Genomic DNA, 17,973 nt, shown 5'->3' with positions numbered 1-17,973 from the left:
AGACGGTGGATGGGTGGATGAGCAGATGGATGGATGGATGGATGGTGGATGGATGGACGGATGGTGGATGGATGATGGACGGATAGGTGGACGGTATGTGAACAGATGGACGGATGGATGGTGGGTGGATGAATGGTAGATGGGTACATGGTTGACAGACGGATGAACAGATAAATAGACACACACACAGATGGGTGTTGGATGGACGAGTGGGTGGATGTCTACAGACGAACGACGGATGTGGGTGGGGGGCGAGATGCATGGCACCAGCTTGAAAACCAGTAGGCAGAACAGGATTCGTTCTCAGGGTCAGGCACTCAGAGACGACCAGCTCTGGGGACAAGGTAGAACCCAAGGCGAAAGCTTCAGATCCTGCCTACAGGCCTGGAGACTTGTAGGCTCCTGTCTAAACCTACATGCATCGGGGTTGTGCCGCCGCATCAGCACTTGGAAATCTGCTGGAGGCACAGCTGTGTGGCAGTGTAGACATGAGCACAGTGACTGATGTCACAAGAGTAGTCACATGAAGGGTGGAAATCCCAGAGGCCCTGCCTCCACCGCAGGGCCCAGGCCCACAGCAGCCAGCCTCCTGTGGACAGCCCTCATCCCATACTGGGATCCCACACACACCAGAACGTCTCAGGCTGACCTGCACTGGTCCATCTCGCTGGGCTTTCTGGTCTGTGGCTTTAGCCACCAAGCGGTGGAAATTCGCCAATCTAAGGCAAGGTTGCCTCTGGAAGGCTTGGGTTTCTGGCCACACCACCCCCAAACAGCTCCCTGAGTAGAGAAATACAGACACCCGCAGGCAAGGCGCTGGTTAGGGCAGGGGGCTCCCACCTGTGACCTTTAACCGGGCCTCCGAGCTGCATGAGCCCACTTGGAAACTGATGGTTCCAGCATCCTCCAGGGTCACCTGAAGGACAGAGGGGGTCTCAGCCTGGCAGCCCTGCTCCCACCTTCTCCACAGGCCCCCAGCCCAGTCCGGCTGGAGTTGGGACCTTCCCTCACCCGCACCCCCGGGAGCACTGTGGCTGGGGACAGGCCCCAGGGCGCCCACCTTGCGCAGGGTGAGGAGGTGGAGCGTGCCATGCTCCACAGTGATGTCGTTCATCTCATTGGCCTGCAGGGGCACCCCTCCCAGGGCCCAGCGGGCACCCTGGCCAGAGGCCCTGGACAGCTGGCACCGGAAATGGGCGTCCTGGCCCTCGCTGAGCTGCAGGTCCTGCAGGGGCTCCACGATGGTCACCTCAGGGACTGCACAGAGGGAGACACAGCATCGGCCTCCAGGTCAGGGGTGCGTCCCAGTCCCCCAGGGTCTTCCCCAGTACCCCACCCCAATTCCTGAGGACAGGCACGTGAGGCCGTCCCGGAGTTGCCCACTCACAGGGCCACCTCCCCACCAGTTCCCCACCCCCGAAGGCAAGGGTCCAGGGATCTGGGTCTGGCCCACAGAGGGCCCGGACCTTCCAGCCCAGAGTGCAGTGAGCCTGCCCGGCCCCGCTACCTTGGACAGTGAGCCGCGCAGAGGACGTGTGCATGCCCACGTGGAAGGAGACGGTGCCTGCATCCTCGGGTGTCACGCCCTTCAGCCGGAGCGTGTGGGTGCGGCCACCCCGCACGGACACCTCCGTCACCTCGTTGCTCTGCAGGGGCAGGCCCTGGAGGCGCCACTCCACATCCGCGACCCCGTCCCGTGACACCTCACAAGTGAACTCCACATCCCCGTCGACCTGCGCCTCAGCATCCACCAGCCCCCGCACAATGGTCACCTCTGGCTCTGGGGTGTAGGTGAGAGGTCCCTTTACCAGCCAGGTCAGAGCACCCAAACCAACCTCCCATCCCACTACTCCTCCTCCAGGAAGCCTTCCTGAACACCCTCACAGTGTTCCACTGCCCCAGCCTCTATGTGCCCCACACATTTGTCACCACGACACCCGACTCCTAGGGGCAGAGACTGGGCTGGGGGCACCTCTGGAAGGAACGTGAGCACTTGTGGGATGCTGGGCTGCCTCTGTCCACCCCCACCCTGCGGCCAGCCCTGCCCTGGCCAGGACAGCCGGGAGGCAAGCCCTTTAAGGCAGAGAGGGGCTCCTGAAGGCTGGTGGTGGGATACAGGGCAGTGTTGGGGGGTTGCAGCGTGTTTCCCCCTGTGAACACTCCTCTCTAGGAGCACCTTCACCAGAGTGGAGCAGAAAGAAGACAGAGCCTATAACCCCAGGGACCTCAGAACAATGCCCAGACAAGGGCTTGGCCTTAATGGGAGCTGGGCCAGGCCAGGTGCACCCCCAGGGCAGCCCCAGGGGGAGAGGGTGTGGCAGGAAGGGCTCACCTTTGACCATGACAGAGGCCACGGTTTTCTGACCACCGGCCACGCACACATACTCGCCCGTGTCCTTGGCCTCCAGTCCGTGGATCAGCAGCTCACATGTGGTCCCCAGGCACCTTATCTCGTATTTGGGGCTCCCGTGCAGCTCCACACCCTCCTTGAGCCACTGCACTGGGACACCGGTCTCTGCCTCGCTCAGCTGGCAGCAAAGCCGGGCCACACCGCCCACCTCCTGCTCCGTGCTCTGCAGCTCCTCCTGGAATGTGGGCCTGGGGACTGGGGGGCCAGGGAGGGGCGCTTAGGGCCGCCGAGCAAGGCGCCGGCCGCTGCGGGACGGAAAGCCCCAGGGAGGGCAAGGGCTGCTGGGCCGCTCACCTCGGACAGAGAGGCTGGCAGTGCTCTGCGTGTGGCCCGTGTCACAGGTGTAGTGGCCGGCGTCCTCCTGCTCTGCGCCATGCACCAGCAGCTCGGCGGTCCTTCCCTCCTGCACCATCTGGTACTTGGCGCAAGGGAAGAGCTGCAGGGAGCCCTTGTGCCACTCCACGCTGGCGCCCTCCTGGCTCAGCTCGCAATGCAGGCGCGCCGTGGCACCCTCGTCCACCTCCTGGGACTGCAGCTCCCTAAGGAACCGTGCAGGTGCAGCTATGGGGAAGCGGGAGAGCGTGAGGGCAGGGGCGCAGGGGGGGACAACAGGGGCGCAGCTATGGGGCAGGGACACCAGGGGGGGCAACCATGTGGGTTGGGGAGACCACCCTGGGGGCTGGACCCAGGGTGCCTAGAGGGCTGCAGGGAAGAACCACAGGGGCATGACAGTGGAGGGAGCCACAGGGGTGTGGCTGTGAGGGCTGGGGGTCACCTCAGGGTCTCAGCTACCAGGCTGGGGATAGTGAGGGCTGAGCTTCCTGCCAGACCTGACATGCCCACAGAGCCCGTGCCCCCCATGGGATGCCCAGGGTGGCGCTGCAGCCCTGCGGCACAGCCCAAAGCACAGGGGACCCGCATGTGTGACAGGCCTGGCCTTGGGGCCCACCTGTAATGGTGAGGGTGGCGCTGGTGGCCCGGGGTCCACAGGCACATGTGTATTCCCCCGAGTCCTCCCGGCGCAGGTCCCGCAGGACAAGCTCCACCGTGGGGCCCCGCTGCCGAGGCTCCCTGCGCCCATCGGCCTGCAACTCCAGGCCGCCCTTGCTCCAGACCACGGTGGCATTGGGCTGGGACAGCTCACACCGCAGGGTCACTGAGGAACCCTCCTCAGCCTGCAGGCTCTGGAGTGGCTCCCTGAATACGACCTGTGCGGCTGAAGGGTAGGCACAGGATCAGCCCCCAGTGGGTGTCCCAACATACAGCTGGACACACTGAAGACGGAGAAGTGGGCAGAATGGGGTGAGGTGGGAGAGGGACAGGAGTGGAAATTCTGTCCCTACCACCAGGATGGGCCCCGTGAGGTCATAAGGGTGGAGGTCAGTAACCACAGACACCGGACGGGCAACCAGACAGGACAGAGTAGGGGAGGGCCTCTGAGGACCACTGAAGATACAAGACGCAGAGACAGGACAGGAACCCATGCACTCCACGTGGCCACACACGGTCTTTACCCCTGACGGTCAGCGTGGCCGACGTCCTCTCCTGCCCGCACACGCATGAGTACTCCCCAGCATCCGCCACGGCCAGGCCACGGATCTCCAGCTCACACACGGTCCCATCCTGCCTCAGGCTGACTCTGTCCCCAGCTCTGAGGGTCTCAGGCCCCTTCTTCCACTCCACAGGGGCCGCCTTGCTCAGCTCACAGTGCAGCGTGGCCGTGGCACCTTCTGTGGCCTCCTCACTCCTTAGACTTTTTGTGAACTTGGCAGGCAGGGCTGGGGAAGGTCAAGGATCAGGGAGACATCAGACCGTCTTAGGGACTCTGTGTCCCGGACCAGACACCCACAAGTACCACAGAAACTGCAGAGGGCCACGGCACGGATGAGTGAAAGAAGCACAGGTGGGGTACGAGGCAAATGGCCCAGGAGGAGACACAAGCCTGGACATGAACATCAGGAAAAATACTGGACACAGAGATGGAGACTGAGCGATCCCAGGAGGACCCAGCTGGAGAGACACAGATGTCGACGCAGTCCAACAGAGGGAAGGTGGTGACATAGTGACAATGGGCAGACACCAAGCCACAGGTCCACATGGCCACACACGGTCTTTACCCCTGACGGTCAGCGTGGCCGACGTCCTCTCCTGCCCGCACACACACGAATACTCCCCAGCATCCGCCACGGCCAGGCCACGGATATCCAGCTCACACACGGTCCCATCCTGCCTCAGGCTGACTCTGTCCCCAGCTCTGAGGGTCTCAGGCCCCTTCTTCCACTCCACAGGGGCCGCCTTGCTCAGCTCACAGTGCAGCGTGGCCGTGGCCCCTTCCGTGGCCTCTTCCTTCCTCAGGCCCTTGGTGAACTTGGCAGGCAGGGCTGGAGAGGGTCAGAGAGACACAGACACAATCACGGGCTCTGACCACATGGTCAGGACACGAACATCACAGAGAAGACACAAACCCAACTGGACGTGGGCTACGTGCTCGGTATGCTGAGCACACACTGTGCGTTGTGGCTTCCCTCAACCTGGCCTGCACCCAGTGTGGCCGTGGCCTCCTCAATGGCTCCTCAGGCCTCATACTTGGTATGACTCTGGCCAGCACGGCTGGGGAGTGTCAGACACAGAGCTGGAGATTGTTGGGGGCAGGACATGTCAGGACAGAGGACAAGACAGATTCCCATAGGACAGCAGGACCAGCTGTGACCAAAGGGTGGGAAGTGGCTGGGATGCCAGCTTCTTGTGGTTCACACAACAGCCCAGGAGACAAGGCGGATTCCATGGAGTGACAGATGGAGGGTGACACCAACAGAACGTGGGAGAGAAAGAACATGAACATGGACTGAGTGCAGATGGATGTCATGAAGTCAACTGGACACCGGAACACGGCTCTGCTTGGCCACACACGGTCTTTACCCCTGACGGTCAGCGTGGCCGACGTCCTCTCCTGCCCGCACACGCACGAGTACTCCCCAGCATCCGCCACGGTCAGGCCACGGATCTCCAGCTCACACACGGTCCCATCCTGCCTCAGGCTGACTCTGTCCCCAGCTCTGAGGGTCTCAGGCCCCTTCTTCCACTCCACAGGGGCCGCCTTGCTCAGCTCACAGTGCAGCGTGGCCGTGGCACCTTCTGTGGCCTCCTCACTCCTTAGACTTTTTGTGAACTTGGCAGGCAGGGCTGGGGAAGGTCAAGGATCAGGGAGACATCAGACCGTCTTAGGGACTCTGTGTCCCGGACCAGACACCCACAAGTACCACACAAACTGCAGAGGGCCACGGCATGGATGAGTGAAAGAAGCACAGGTGGGGTACGAGGCAAATGGCCCAGGAGGAGACACAAGCCTGGACATGAACATCAGGAAAAATACTGGACACAGAGATGGAGACTGAGAGATCCCAGGGGGACCCAGCTCGAGAGACACAGATGTCGACACAGTCCAACAGAGGGAAGGTGGTGACATAGTGACAATGGACAGACACCAAGCCACAGGTCCACATGGCCACACACGGTCTTTACCCCTGACGGTCAGCGTGGCCGAAGTCCTCTCCTGCCCGCACACACACGAATACTCCCCAGCATCCGCCACGGCCAGGCCACGGATCTCCAGCTCACACACGGTCCCATCCTGCCTCAGGCTGACTCTGTCCCCAGCTCTGAGGGTCTCAGGCCCCTTCTTCCACTCCACAGGGGCCGCCTTGCTCAGCTCACAGTGCAGCGTGGCCGTGGCCCCTTCCGTGGCCTCTTCCTTCCTCAGGCCCTTGGTGAACTTGGCAGGCAGGGCTGGAGAGGGTCAGAGAGACACAGACACAATCACGGGCTCTGACCACATGGTCAGGACACGAACATCACAGAGAAGACACAAACCCAACTGGACGTGGGCTACGTGCTCGGTATGCTGAGCACACACTGTGCGTTGTGGCTTCCCTCAACCTGGCCTGCACCCAGTGTGGCCGTGGCCTCCTCAATGGCTCCTCAGGCCTCATACTTGGTATGACTCTGGCCAGCACGGCTGGGGAGTGTCAGACACAGAGCTGGAGATTGTTGGGGGCAGGACATGTCAGGACAGAGGACAAGACAGATTCCCATAGGACAGCAGGACCAGCTGTGACCAAAGGGTGGGAAGTGGCTGGGATGCCAGCTTCTTGTGGTTCACACAACAGCCCAGGAGACAAGGCGGATTCCATGGAGTGACAGATGGAGGGTGACACCAACAGAACGTGGGAGAGAAAGAACATGAACATGGACTGAGTGCAGATGGATGTCATGAAGTCAACTGGACACCGGAACACGGCTCTGCTTGGCCACACACGGTCTTTACCCCTGACGGTCAGCGTGGCCGACGTCCTCTCCTGCCCGCACACGCACGAGTACTCCCCAGCATCCGCCACGGTCAGGCCACGGATCTCCAGCTCACACACGGTCCCATCCTGCCTCAGGCTGACTCTGTCCCCAGCTCTGAGGGTCTCAGGCCCCTTCTTCCACTCCACAGGGGCCGCCTTGCTCAGCTCACAGTGCAGCGTGGCCGTGGCACCTTCTGTGGCCTCCTCACTCCTTAGACTTTTTGTGAACTTGGCAGGCAGGGCTGGGGAAGGTCAAGGATCAGGGAGACATCAGACCGTCTTAGGGACTCTGTGTCCCGGACCAGACACCCACAAGTACCACACAAACTGCAGAGGGCCACGGCATGGATGAGTGAAAGAAGCACAGGTGGGGTACGAGGCAAATGGCCCAGGAGGAGACACAAGCCTGGACATGAACATCAGGAAAAATACTGGACACAGAGATGGAGACTGAGAGATCCCAGGGGGACCCAGCTCGAGAGACACAGATGTCGACACAGTCCAACAGAGGGAAGGTGGTGACATAGTGACAATGGACAGACACCAAGCCACAGGTCCACATGGCCACACACGGTCTTTACCCCTGACGGTCAGCGTGGCCGAAGTCCTCTCCTGCCCGCACACACACGAATACTCCCCAGCATCCGCCACGGCCAGGCCACGGATCTCCAGCTCACACACGGTCCCATCCTGCCTCAGGCTGACTCTGTCCCCAGCTCTGAGGGTCTCAGGCCCCTTCTTCCACTCCACAGGGGCCGCCTTGCTCAGCTCACAGTGCAGCGTGGCCGTGGCCCCTTCCGTGGCCTCTTCCTTCCTCAGGCCCTTGGTGAACTTGGCAGGCAGGGCTGGAGAGGGTCAGAGAGACACAGACACAATCACGGGCTCTGACCACATGGTCAGGACACGAACATCACAGAGAAGACACAAACCCAACTGGACGTGGGCTACGTGCTCGGTATGCTGAGCACACACTGTGCGTTGTGGCTTCCCTCAACCTGGCCTGCGCCCAGTGTGGCCGTGGCCTCCTCAATGGCTCCTCAGGCCTCATACTTGGTATGACTCTGGCCAGCACGGCTGGGGAGTGTCAGACACAGAGCTGGAGATTGTTGGGGGCGGGACATGCCAGGACAGAGGACAAGACAGATTCCCATAGGACAGCAGGACCAGCTGTGACCAAAGGGTGGGAAGTGGCTGGGATGCCGGCTTCTTGTGGTTCACACAACAGCCCAGGAGACAAGGCGGATTCCATGGAGTGACAGATGGAGGGTGACACCAACAGAACGTGGGAGAGAAAGAACATGAACATGGACTGAGTGCAGATGGATGTCATGAAGTCAACTGGACACCGGAACACGGCTCTGCTTGGCCACACACGGTCTTTACCCCTGACGGTCAGCGTGGCCGACGTCCTCTCCTTCCCGCACACGCACGAGTACTCCCCAGCATCCGCCACGGTCAGGCCACGGATCTCCAGCTCACACACGGTCCCATCCTGCCTCAGGCTGACTCTGTCCCCAGCTCTGAGGGTCTCAGGCCCCTTCTTCCACTCCACAGGGGCCGCCTTGCTCAGCTCACAGTGCAGCGTGGCCGTGGCACCTTCTGTGGCCTTCTCACTCCTTAGACTTTTTGTGAACTTGGCAGGCAGGGCTGGGGAAGGTCAAGGATCAGGGAGACATCAGACTGTCTTAGGGACTCTGTGTCCCGGACCAGACACCCACAAGTACCACACAAACTGCAGAGGGCCACGGCATGGATGAGTGAAAGAAGCACAGGTGGGGTACGAGGCAAATGGCCCAGGAGGAGACACAAGCCTGGACATGAACATCAGGAAAAATACTGGACACAGAGATGGAGACTGAGAGATCCCAGGGGGACCCAGCTCGAGAGACACAGATGTCGACACAGTCCAACAGAGGGAAGGTGGTGACATAGTGACAATGGACAGACACCAAGCCACAGGTCCACATGGCCACACACGGTCTTTACCCCTGACGGTCAGCGTGGCCGAAGTCCTCTCCTGCCCGCACACACACGAATACACCCCAGCATCCGCCACGGCCAGGCCACGGATCTCCAGCTCACACACGGTCCCATCCTGCCTCAGGCTGACTCTGTCCCCAGCTCTGAGGGTCTCAGGCCCCTTCTTCCACTCCACAGGGGCCGCCTTGCTCAGCTCACAGTGCAGCGTGGCCGTGGCCCCTTCCGTGGCCTCTTCCTTCCTCAGGCCCTTGGTGAACTTGGCAGGCAGGGCTGGAGAGGGTCAGAGAGACACAGACACAATCACGGGCTCTGACCACATGGTCAGGACACGAACATCACAGAGAAGACACAAACCCAACTGGACGTGGGCTACGTGCTCGGTATGCTGAGCACACACTGTGCGTTGTGGCTTCCCTCAACCTGGCCTGCGCCCAGTGTGGCCGTGGCCTCCTCAATGGCTCCTCAGGCCTCATACTTGGTATGACTCTGGCCAGCACGGCTGGGGAGTGTCAGACACAGAGCTGGAGATTGTTGGGGGCGGGACATGCCAGGACAGAGGACAAGACAGATTCCCATAGGACAGCAGGACCAGCTGTGACCAAAGGGTGGGAAGTGGCTGGGATGCCGGCTTCTTGTGGTTCACACAACAGCCCAGGAGACAAGGCGGATTCCATGGAGTGACAGATGGAGGGTGACACCAACAGAACGTGGGAGAGAAAGAACATGAACATGGACTGAGTGCAGATGGATGTCATGAAGTCAACTGGACACCGGAACACGGCTCTGCTTGGCCACACACGGTCTTTACCCCTGACGGTCAGCGTGGCCGACGTCCTCTCCTTCCCGCACACGCACGAGTACTCCCCAGCATCCGCCACGGTCAGGCCACGGATCTCCAGCTCACACACGGTCCCATCCTGCCTCAGGCTGACTCTGTCCCCAGCTCTGAGGGTCTCAGGCCCCTTCTTCCACTCCACAGGGGCCGCCTTGCTCAGCTCACAGTGCAGCGTGGCCGTGGCACCTTCTGTGGCCTCCTCACTCCTTAGACTTTTTGTGAACTTGGCAGGCAGGGCTGGGGAAGGTCAAGGATCAGGGAGACATCAGACCGTCTTAGGGACTCTGTGTCCCGGACCAGACACCCACAAGTACCACACAAACTGCAGAGGGCCACGGCACGGATGAGTGAAAGAAGCACAGGTGGGGTACGAGGCAAATGGCCCAGGAGGAGACACAAGCCTGGACATGAACATCAGGAAAAATACTGGACACAGAGATGGAGACTGAGAGATCCCAGGGGAACCCAGCTGGAGAGACACAGATGTCGACGCAGTCCAACAGAGGGAAGGTGGTGACATAGTGACAATGGGCAGACACCAAGCCACAGGTCCACATGGCCACACACGGTCTTTACCCCTGACGGTCAGCGTGGCCGACGTCCTCTCCTTCCCGCACACGCACGAATACTCCCCAGCATCCACCATGGCCAGGCCACGGATCTCCAGCTCACACACGGTCCCATCCTGCCTCAGGCTGACTCTGTCCCCAGCTCTGAGGGTCTCAGGCCCCTTCTTCCACTCCACAGGGGCCGCCTTGCTCAGCTCACAGTGCAGCGTGGCTGTGGCCCCTTCCGTGGCCTCTTCCTTCCTCAGGCCCTTGGTGAACTTGGCAGGCAGGGCTGGAGAGGGTCAGAGAGACACAGACACAATCACGGGCTCTGACCACATGGTCAGGACACGAACATCACAGAGAAGACACAATCCCAGGTGGACGTGGGCCACGTGCTCGGTGAGCTGAGCACACACTGTGGGTTGTGGCTTCCCTCAACCTGGCCTGCGCCCAGTGTGGCCGTGGCCTCCTCAGTGGCTCCTCAGGCCTCATACTTGGTATGACTCTGGCCAGCACGGCTGGGGAGTGTCAGACACTGAGCTGGAGATTGTTGGGGGCAGGACATGTCAGGACAGAGGACAAGACAGATTCCCATAGGACAGCAGGACCAGCTGTGACCAAAGGGTGGGAAGTGGCTGGGATGCCAGGTTCTTGTGGTTCACACAACAGCCCAGGAGACAAGGCGGATTCCATGGAGTGACAGATGGAGGGTGACACCAACAGAACGTGGGAGAGAAAGAACATGAACATGGACTGAGTGCAGATGGATGTCATGAAGTCAACTGGACACCGGAACACGGCTCTGCTTGGCCACACACGGTCTTTACCCCTGACGGTCAGCGTGGCCGACGTCCTCTCCTGCCCGCACACGCACGAGTACTCCCCAGCATCCGCCACGGTCAGGCCACGGATCTCCAGCTCACACACGGTCCCATCCTGCCTCAGGCTGACTCTGTCCCCAGCTCTGAGGGTCTCAGGCCCCTTCTTCCACTCCACAGGGGCCGCCTTGCTCAGCTCACAGTGCAGCGTGGCCGTGGCACCTTCTGTGGCCTCCTCACTCCTTAGACTTTTTGTGAACTTGGCAGGCAGGGCTGGGGAAGGTCAAGGATCAGGGAGACATCAGACCGTCTTAGGGACTCTGTGTCCCGGACCAGACACCCACAAGTACCACACAAACTGCAGAGGGCCACGGCACGGATGAGTGAAAGAAGCACAGGTGGGGTACGAGGCAAATGGCCCAGGAGGAGACACAAGCCTGGACATGAACATCAGGAAAAATACTGGACACAGAGATGGAGACTGAGAGATCCCAGGGGGACCCAGCTGGAGAGACACAGATGTCGACGCAGTCCAACAGAGGGAAGGTGGTGACATAGTGACAATGGGCAGACACCAAGCCACAGGTCCACATGGCCACACACGGTCTTTACCCCTGACGGTCAGCGTGGCCGACGTCCTCTCCTTCCCGCACATGCACGAGTACTCCCCAGCATCCGCCATGGTCAGGCCACGGATCTCCAGCTCACACACGGCCCCATCCTGCCTCAGGCTGACTCTGTCCCCAGCTCTGAGGGTCTCAGGCCCCTTCTTCCACTCCACAGGGGCCTCCTTGCTCAGCTCACAGCGTAGTGTGGCCGTGGCCCCTTCTGTGGCCTCCTTGCTTCGCAGTCTCCCTATGAACTCAGCAGGCAGGGCTGCAACAGGGCCCGACAGAGAATGTCATTTTCATCCTCCCACGGGAATGAAAGGGGCCCGTGGGCAGGGCAGGCAGGGATGCTTACCCCTCACAGTGAGTGTGGCAAAGGTCATCTGGTCCCCGAAGCAGCAGGAGTACTGCCCACTGTCCTGGGGCCGCAGGTCCCGGACCACCAGCTCCAGCACAGTGCCCTCCTGACACAATCTGTACTTGCCTCCGGGTCGCAGAACCTCATCTCCACGGCGCCACTCCACGGGTGTGACCACAGAGGACAGCGTGCATCGCAGAGTGGCAGCCCCACCCTCCAGCACCTCCAGGTCCTTGAGCCCCTCCTGGAAGCGTGCTGGCCGAGCTGTGGGCAGGCAGAGGCTCGGCTCAGCACACACCTCCTGCATCCCAGTGAGGGCCCCCATGGCTGACGACAGCTGGGGACGCGGCAGCCAGAGGGTGCAGGCAGGCCCGCCTCGCCCTTTATGCACTGGGGGCTATGGAGAGCGATCCCCCAAACGTCCTCCAGGAGGGGGAGCTGAACAGGTGCGAGCAGAGAAGGGCAGAATAGCATGAACTGTACCCCCCAAATTCATACCCCAACCCCCAGAACCTCAGAACGACTGTTTTTGGAGAGGGTCTTTCCAGAGGTAATTAAGGCAAAATGAGGCCTAATCCTGCGAGTTACGTAATCTCATGAGAAGAGATGGACACAGACACACGACAATGCAGGGACACGGGGAGAAGTGCCTCCAGACACGCCGACGCCTGGGCCTGGGGCTTCCCCCCGCCAGGGCGAGGAGACCATCAGAGTCTGCTGCTTAACTGCCCGGTGTGAGGTATTTGTTACGGTGCCCGTGCTGAGACAGGTGGGGACGAGCCAAGTCAGAAGGAGAGGGACACAGAAAACAAGACAAGGGACACAGCCGGAAACACGCATCTGATCCGGGGACAGAGGAGCGGTGACTCTAGCACAGCAGCGGAGCCCTGGAGATGGACAGAGGGGGCGCCCCACCCTGAGGCGTGGGTGTGAGCCCGGGAACTTACCGTGGACCCTGACAATGGCGCTGCTCCAGGAGCCCCCGGACTCACACCTGTAGCGCCCGCCATCCTGCAAGGTGGCGCCGGCAATGACCAGCTGGGCCCGGTGGCCCTCCTGGCTCAGCTGGCAACGGACTGATGGCCGCAGGGCCTTCCCGTCCTTGGTCCAGCACACGGGGCTGTCCAGGGCGGTGGTCTCACAGACCAGGGTCAGATCCTCCCCCTCTGTGACGGTAGCGTCTGTGAGCTCGCGGGAGAAGACGCTTGGCTTTTCTGGAAGTACAGAGAGAGGCACGGGATGCTTGGGGACTGCTGCAGACCCTCGGCTGGGGCGGCACAGGGGCTGCCGGGGGAACAGGGCAGGCCTGGCGTGGTGCAGCCCACCGTGGGGACAGTGGGGTCACCTCTGCACCCCACGTGCAATGATCACCTTCCAACAGCCCCACCTCCCTGGGATCCATGGGCTGGGCACCGTCCCCATGAGCCCCAGGACCATGCTCTGCGCATGGCCAGCATCTGCCCTCCACAAGGCTGCACCCTCAGCCCCACGGACCAGGCCCCTCCACAGCGCTGAGCACATCACCCACCTGTGACCCGCAGGGTGGCCGAGGCCCGCTGGTCCCCTGCCTCGAAATGGACGGTGCCTGAGTCCTTGAGAGCAAGCTGCCGCAGGGTGAGCACGTGGTAACCACCTGGCTGAACCTCAATCTCATTGAGCTCGTTGGGGTGCAGGGGCGTCTTGTCCAAGAACCAGTGCACCGGCCCGTAGTCAGCAGGGGAGATGCGGCAGGAGAAGGTGGCTGAGCAGCCCTCGCGCACCTCCACGTCCTCCAGATCCTCCGTGATGAGCACTCTCTGGCCTGCAGGGCACAGACCGGCGAGTCAGGGTCCCCTGCAGCCAGCTGCGAAGGGAGATGGGCACTCCCCAAGACCTAAATGGGTCACGTGGCTTTCACGGGCTCAGGACAACAAACCCAGGAACCAGCGAGGGGCACCATGTTTGTTTCCGCTTCACTGGTGAGCCCCAAACCCGCATCTGGGGTCCTTCTGCAGAGCACGCCGCATGGGCCACAGCACATCCTCTGTCACCAAACCGCCCCCTCACCTGCTGACATCCACCCTCAAGGCCACAAAAAGCCATCAAGTCATGGAGCGACACAAGGAACAGGAGTTTGACAACAAAGTTGTGTCTGTGTTAAAATTTAAATCAAACGCTTTGGAGGATGAGCGACGTGACTTGTTAGGGGAAAGCCCCACTTCTGCTGCCAATGTAGATGTGGGGACGGCTCAGAGGGAAGTCCGAACGACCACGACGGACTCTGCCTGCGGGTTCCTCCTGCACCTGCAGGGGTCTTAGAGCTGTGGGGCCACGGAAGGAACGCGTGGTGGGCAGCGCCTGCAGAGAGGACTAGGAAACAGTTGCAGACTGGCACCCAAACCCCAGGCTCCGGCCGTACCGCCCGTCAGGCGTGTCCGTGTCTTGTCTTTGAGGACAACGCTTTGCTACTGTGTGACGCTCACTTTAACTGACATTTTTTGGATTAAGCCTGAGTACCAATTTCTTACAGAACATGGTTTCTGCTGCAGTCACAGAGTGGTTGAGGGTGAGGTCACTGCATTTGCTGGTTTTCACAGAAAAGCAGAGGAAAAAACACAGCAAGTCTTCTTTGTTGTTCTTTCCTTGTTTCCTGTGCACAGACCCCTCCCCCGCATGAGGGACTTCCCCCGACCCTGGTTGCTAGCGATGGCGTTGGGAGGGCGGGGCGTCGCTCTGCGGGGACACCAGTGTGCCCTGAGACCCTGGGCCAGCCACGGACCCTGTGTCAGGCCCCCATCTCCCGATCTGTGAGGTGGGTGCCCGGCAGGTGCAACTGCTACTCACCCCGGGAGGCCTGCAGGCCACGCACCCCGTGCGCAATCCCCGCGCAGCCCCGGTGTGGGGGCCGGGCCCACGCACCCTGTGCGCAATCCCCGCAGAGCCCTGGTGTGGGGCCTGGGCTCACGCCAGCACACAGGAAGGGCTCTCAGTGCATGGCTGCACGAATTCACACCAGGTCCCCCCAGCAGGGTCTCAGAGACGAGACCACCCAGGCCCAACTCCCGTGGATAGGGAAACTGAGGCTGGTCTCCGAGGGCCTCCAAGCCTCCTTAAACAAAGCTCACAGCCAACCACAGCGCAGGCCAGCACAGCGCCAGGCCTCACCTTGCACCAGGAGCCGGGCCTGCGAACGGGCCTGGCCAATGTCACAGGTGTACGTGTCAGTGTCTGCCTTGTCCAGGGCACGGATGGTGAGCTTCAAGGTCAGGCCCTCCTGGCTGGGTGTGTACTTCCCTGAGGCATGCAGCTCCGTGAGGCCCTTACGCCAGGTCACCGTGGCTGCGGGATGCTCTGTCTTGCACACAAACACGGCCATGCCCTTCTCCTCCGCCTGCAGATCGGCCAGCTCCTCTGTGAACCGGTTTGCCTTTTCTGGGAAAGGGGTGGGAAGCAGGCGGGTTGAGGGCTGCTCAGACCCCATGCCGGCCCCTCGGGACAGGGACCAGCCCCCACCATGGGCAGCTCCCCTGCTGAGGCCATGGGGACCCATCCCCGGGTCTCTTGTGGGGTCACCTTCCACAAGGAGGCTTGCTGTGCTCTTGGAAGCCTCTGTCTCACACGTGTATTCGCCTGAGTCCTTGGGTGAGACCGCACGGACCACCAGCATGGCCCGAGTGCCCTCTGTGACCAGGTCATACTTCTGACTCTCGTGAATGGCTTTCCCAGCCCTCAGCCAGCGCACCGGGGCGCCGGCCCGAGACAGCTCGCAGCTCAGCACCACATCCTCGCCCGCAGCGGCCTGCCGGCCTTCCAGAGGCTTCGTGATATGCGCTGGCCTCTCTGAAGAGAGCAGAGCAGTCCCCCGTGAGCCCCGGCCAGGCCCCAGCCATGCTCAGGGTGAGGAGAGGGCAGGTGGCCACAGGGCCCTGGGAATCAGGAGTCCCCGTGGTCACGAGGGAGGGGGCGGGGAGAGGAGACAGGAGACCACGGACTCTCACACCGCAGCATCGCTCAGAGCCCCGGGACGCAAAGAGCGGCGACTTTGCCAGCTCAGTGAGCCACGGGCCTGGGGGCTCCGGCAGCGGTCAGACCACACACCAGAGACCAGAAACCCTGCTTCTGCCCAGAGTCCGGACAGTCGCCCGACAGAGGCAGCTCCCTCAGATGACTAAACCCCCCAGCACCCCAACAGGTGTCTCTGGGTCTCCAACCGGGGAGCTCTCCAGGGCCCGGCCCGAGGCCCCACTCCACCCCCATCCCGCCCTGCCCACCGTGCCCACCTCGGACGATGAGGGAGGCCTTGGAGGTGAGGTCCCGCACGGAGAACACCACCTCCCCAGCGTCACTAGGAGCAGCATCCCGGACAGCCAGGGTGTACTTGCGGCCCTGGCGTGTGGCCCGGAAGCGGCCCGAGCCACCCGCCGTCTTCCCACCCACGGTCCACGTGGCCACATCGCCGGTGTTCTCGTGGGACACGACGCACTCAAAGCTGCAGCTCTGGCCCTCCAGCACCTCCACCGACTTCAGCCTCTTGGTGATGCCCACGTGCAGGTCTGTGGGCCACAGGAAATGGCTGTCGTACCAGGCCGGGCTCTTGGACACCAGCCCCCCCACCCCCCCCCCCCCGGAGGCTGGCACTGTCGACCCAGAGCTGCCCCAGGCCAGACGCCCTGAGGCCGAGACCTCACTCCCACCCTCCGCAGCCCCAGGCATGGTGGGCCTGCTGCCCCCTCAGCAAACGCCTCCAGCTGGTCGAACCCTGGTGTTCACAGCATGGAGAGCTACTCCAACCGGTGTGGTCACTTCCCGTCTGCTGGAGAAGGAGCCTGTCCACAGCGGTCACCAGCTCGAATGCTCCAGCAGGGCAAGGACGGGAGCCCCACGGGAAGGGGACCTCCAGCTCTAGAACAAACTCACCACACTGCCCTGCCCCTTTCCCTGTCTCACCTCAAACCCCAACCAGACCAGAAGGGACCCGCACAGGGGAACCGGGCAGCAAGCCTGCCGTGCATGTGCGCGCGAGGGAGAACCGGACCGGGGCAGCTGGGCCAGGACAGCAGTGCACACAGGAGGCCAGGCCCAGGCTGAGAGGGACGTCCGAAGGGACCCTGGTGTCCCAGGGGTGAGGGGGCCCATGCTGCGGTGACCTTGACTGTACCCTTCTGTGGCCCCCACACACAGCCCCCGGCACAGGGGGACCGTCTCCAGCCTCTGTGGAATCCCTGGACCCCCTGGGGCTCTATCAAGCATGGCCAGTTGGGTGTCCCCAGTCCTACCGCTGCTTACCGTCCCTCACCCCTCTGCCTGCACCTGGGCCTCCCAGGATCCCATCCAACCTGCTCCTCCAGGAGCCTGCCCTGACCTCTAGAGCTCTGAAGGGCAGCCTCCGGCCTTGGAGAAGGGCTGGGCCCCGAGCAGGGGCAGCCCCCGCAACCTGGAAGGGACCCCGCGTCGTGAAACCGGTTCCGCTCCTGGATCCGCCCCCGCCCCCTGGACCCAGACCTGCCCCTGGACCCGGACCCGCCCCCTGGACCCAGACGCGCCCCCGGCCCCGCCCCCTGAAACCCGTTCCGCCCCTGAATCCGCCCCCGCCCTCTGGACCCAGACCCGCCCCCGACTCCGCCCCCACGGAACTGACCCCGCCCCACCACTGGGGCAGGCTCCGCCCCCTAGAACCGACCCTCCCCCCCGCCCCTGGGAAGGGCCACGCCCCCGGGACCGCCACGCCCCCGGGAGCTCTCGCAGCGCCACGCACCGTGCACACTGACTCTGGCGCGGGTCTCCTCGGAGCCCACGCTGCAAGTGTAGAGGCCGGTGTCGTCCCGACTCAGGTCATGCACCACGAGCCCGCGCGTGCCCGCCGTGTGCAGGAAGTCGTACTTGTCGCTGGGGCCCAGCTCCACGCCATCCCTTCGCCACACCACGCGGGCCTGGGGGTCCGACACCTCGCACTGCAGGGCCAGCGTGCCCCGCTCCTCCGCGGACACATCATCCAGAGCCTTCAGGAACACCACCGGCTTGGCTGGGGGGCGAGTGTGGGCAGGTGAGAGAGCGGTCTGCCGAGAGCCCCGCGCCCCTCCCTGGGGGA

At 62.3% G+C, this 17,973-nt stretch overlaps 1 protein-coding gene across 1 annotated transcript in view; it reads right to left on the bottom strand.

Annotated features, from left to right (window-relative positions):
- Positions 1–17,973, bottom strand: part of OBSCN (obscurin, cytoskeletal calmodulin and titin-interacting RhoGEF) — a 103,689-nt gene that overhangs the window by 43,019 nt on the left and 42,697 nt on the right. Inside the window, exons 26-49 of the mRNA XM_035727619.1 lie at positions 17,641–17,907; positions 16,166–16,438; positions 15,459–15,725; positions 15,051–15,317; positions 13,435–13,707; positions 12,854–13,120; positions 11,904–12,170; positions 11,553–11,816; positions 10,950–11,213; positions 10,148–10,411; positions 9,545–9,808; positions 8,743–9,006; positions 8,140–8,403; positions 7,338–7,601; positions 6,735–6,998; positions 5,933–6,196; positions 4,528–4,791; positions 3,925–4,188; positions 3,360–3,626; positions 2,705–2,971; positions 2,333–2,605; positions 1,508–1,780; positions 1,061–1,257; positions 841–916 (exon numbers count right to left, since the gene is read on the bottom strand). Coding sequence (XP_035583512.1) covers positions 841–916; positions 1,061–1,257; positions 1,508–1,780; positions 2,333–2,605; positions 2,705–2,971; positions 3,360–3,626; positions 3,925–4,188; positions 4,528–4,791; positions 5,933–6,196; positions 6,735–6,998; positions 7,338–7,601; positions 8,140–8,403; positions 8,743–9,006; positions 9,545–9,808; positions 10,148–10,411; positions 10,950–11,213; positions 11,553–11,816; positions 11,904–12,170; positions 12,854–13,120; positions 13,435–13,707; positions 15,051–15,317; positions 15,459–15,725; positions 16,166–16,438; positions 17,641–17,907 — 6,138 coding nt within the window. The remainder of the gene's footprint in view (positions 1–840; positions 917–1,060; positions 1,258–1,507; positions 1,781–2,332; positions 2,606–2,704; positions 2,972–3,359; positions 3,627–3,924; positions 4,189–4,527; positions 4,792–5,932; positions 6,197–6,734; positions 6,999–7,337; positions 7,602–8,139; positions 8,404–8,742; positions 9,007–9,544; positions 9,809–10,147; positions 10,412–10,949; positions 11,214–11,552; positions 11,817–11,903; positions 12,171–12,853; positions 13,121–13,434; positions 13,708–15,050; positions 15,318–15,458; positions 15,726–16,165; positions 16,439–17,640; positions 17,908–17,973) is intronic.

The sequence above is a fragment of the Zalophus californianus genome, chromosome 5 (assembly GCF_009762305.2).
Source record: "Zalophus californianus isolate mZalCal1 chromosome 5, mZalCal1.pri.v2, whole genome shotgun sequence".
NCBI lineage: Eukaryota > Metazoa > Chordata > Mammalia > Carnivora > Otariidae > Zalophus > Zalophus californianus.
Note: the sequence above shows the minus strand (reverse complement) of the source record. Positions and strands in the feature narration are given on the sequence as shown.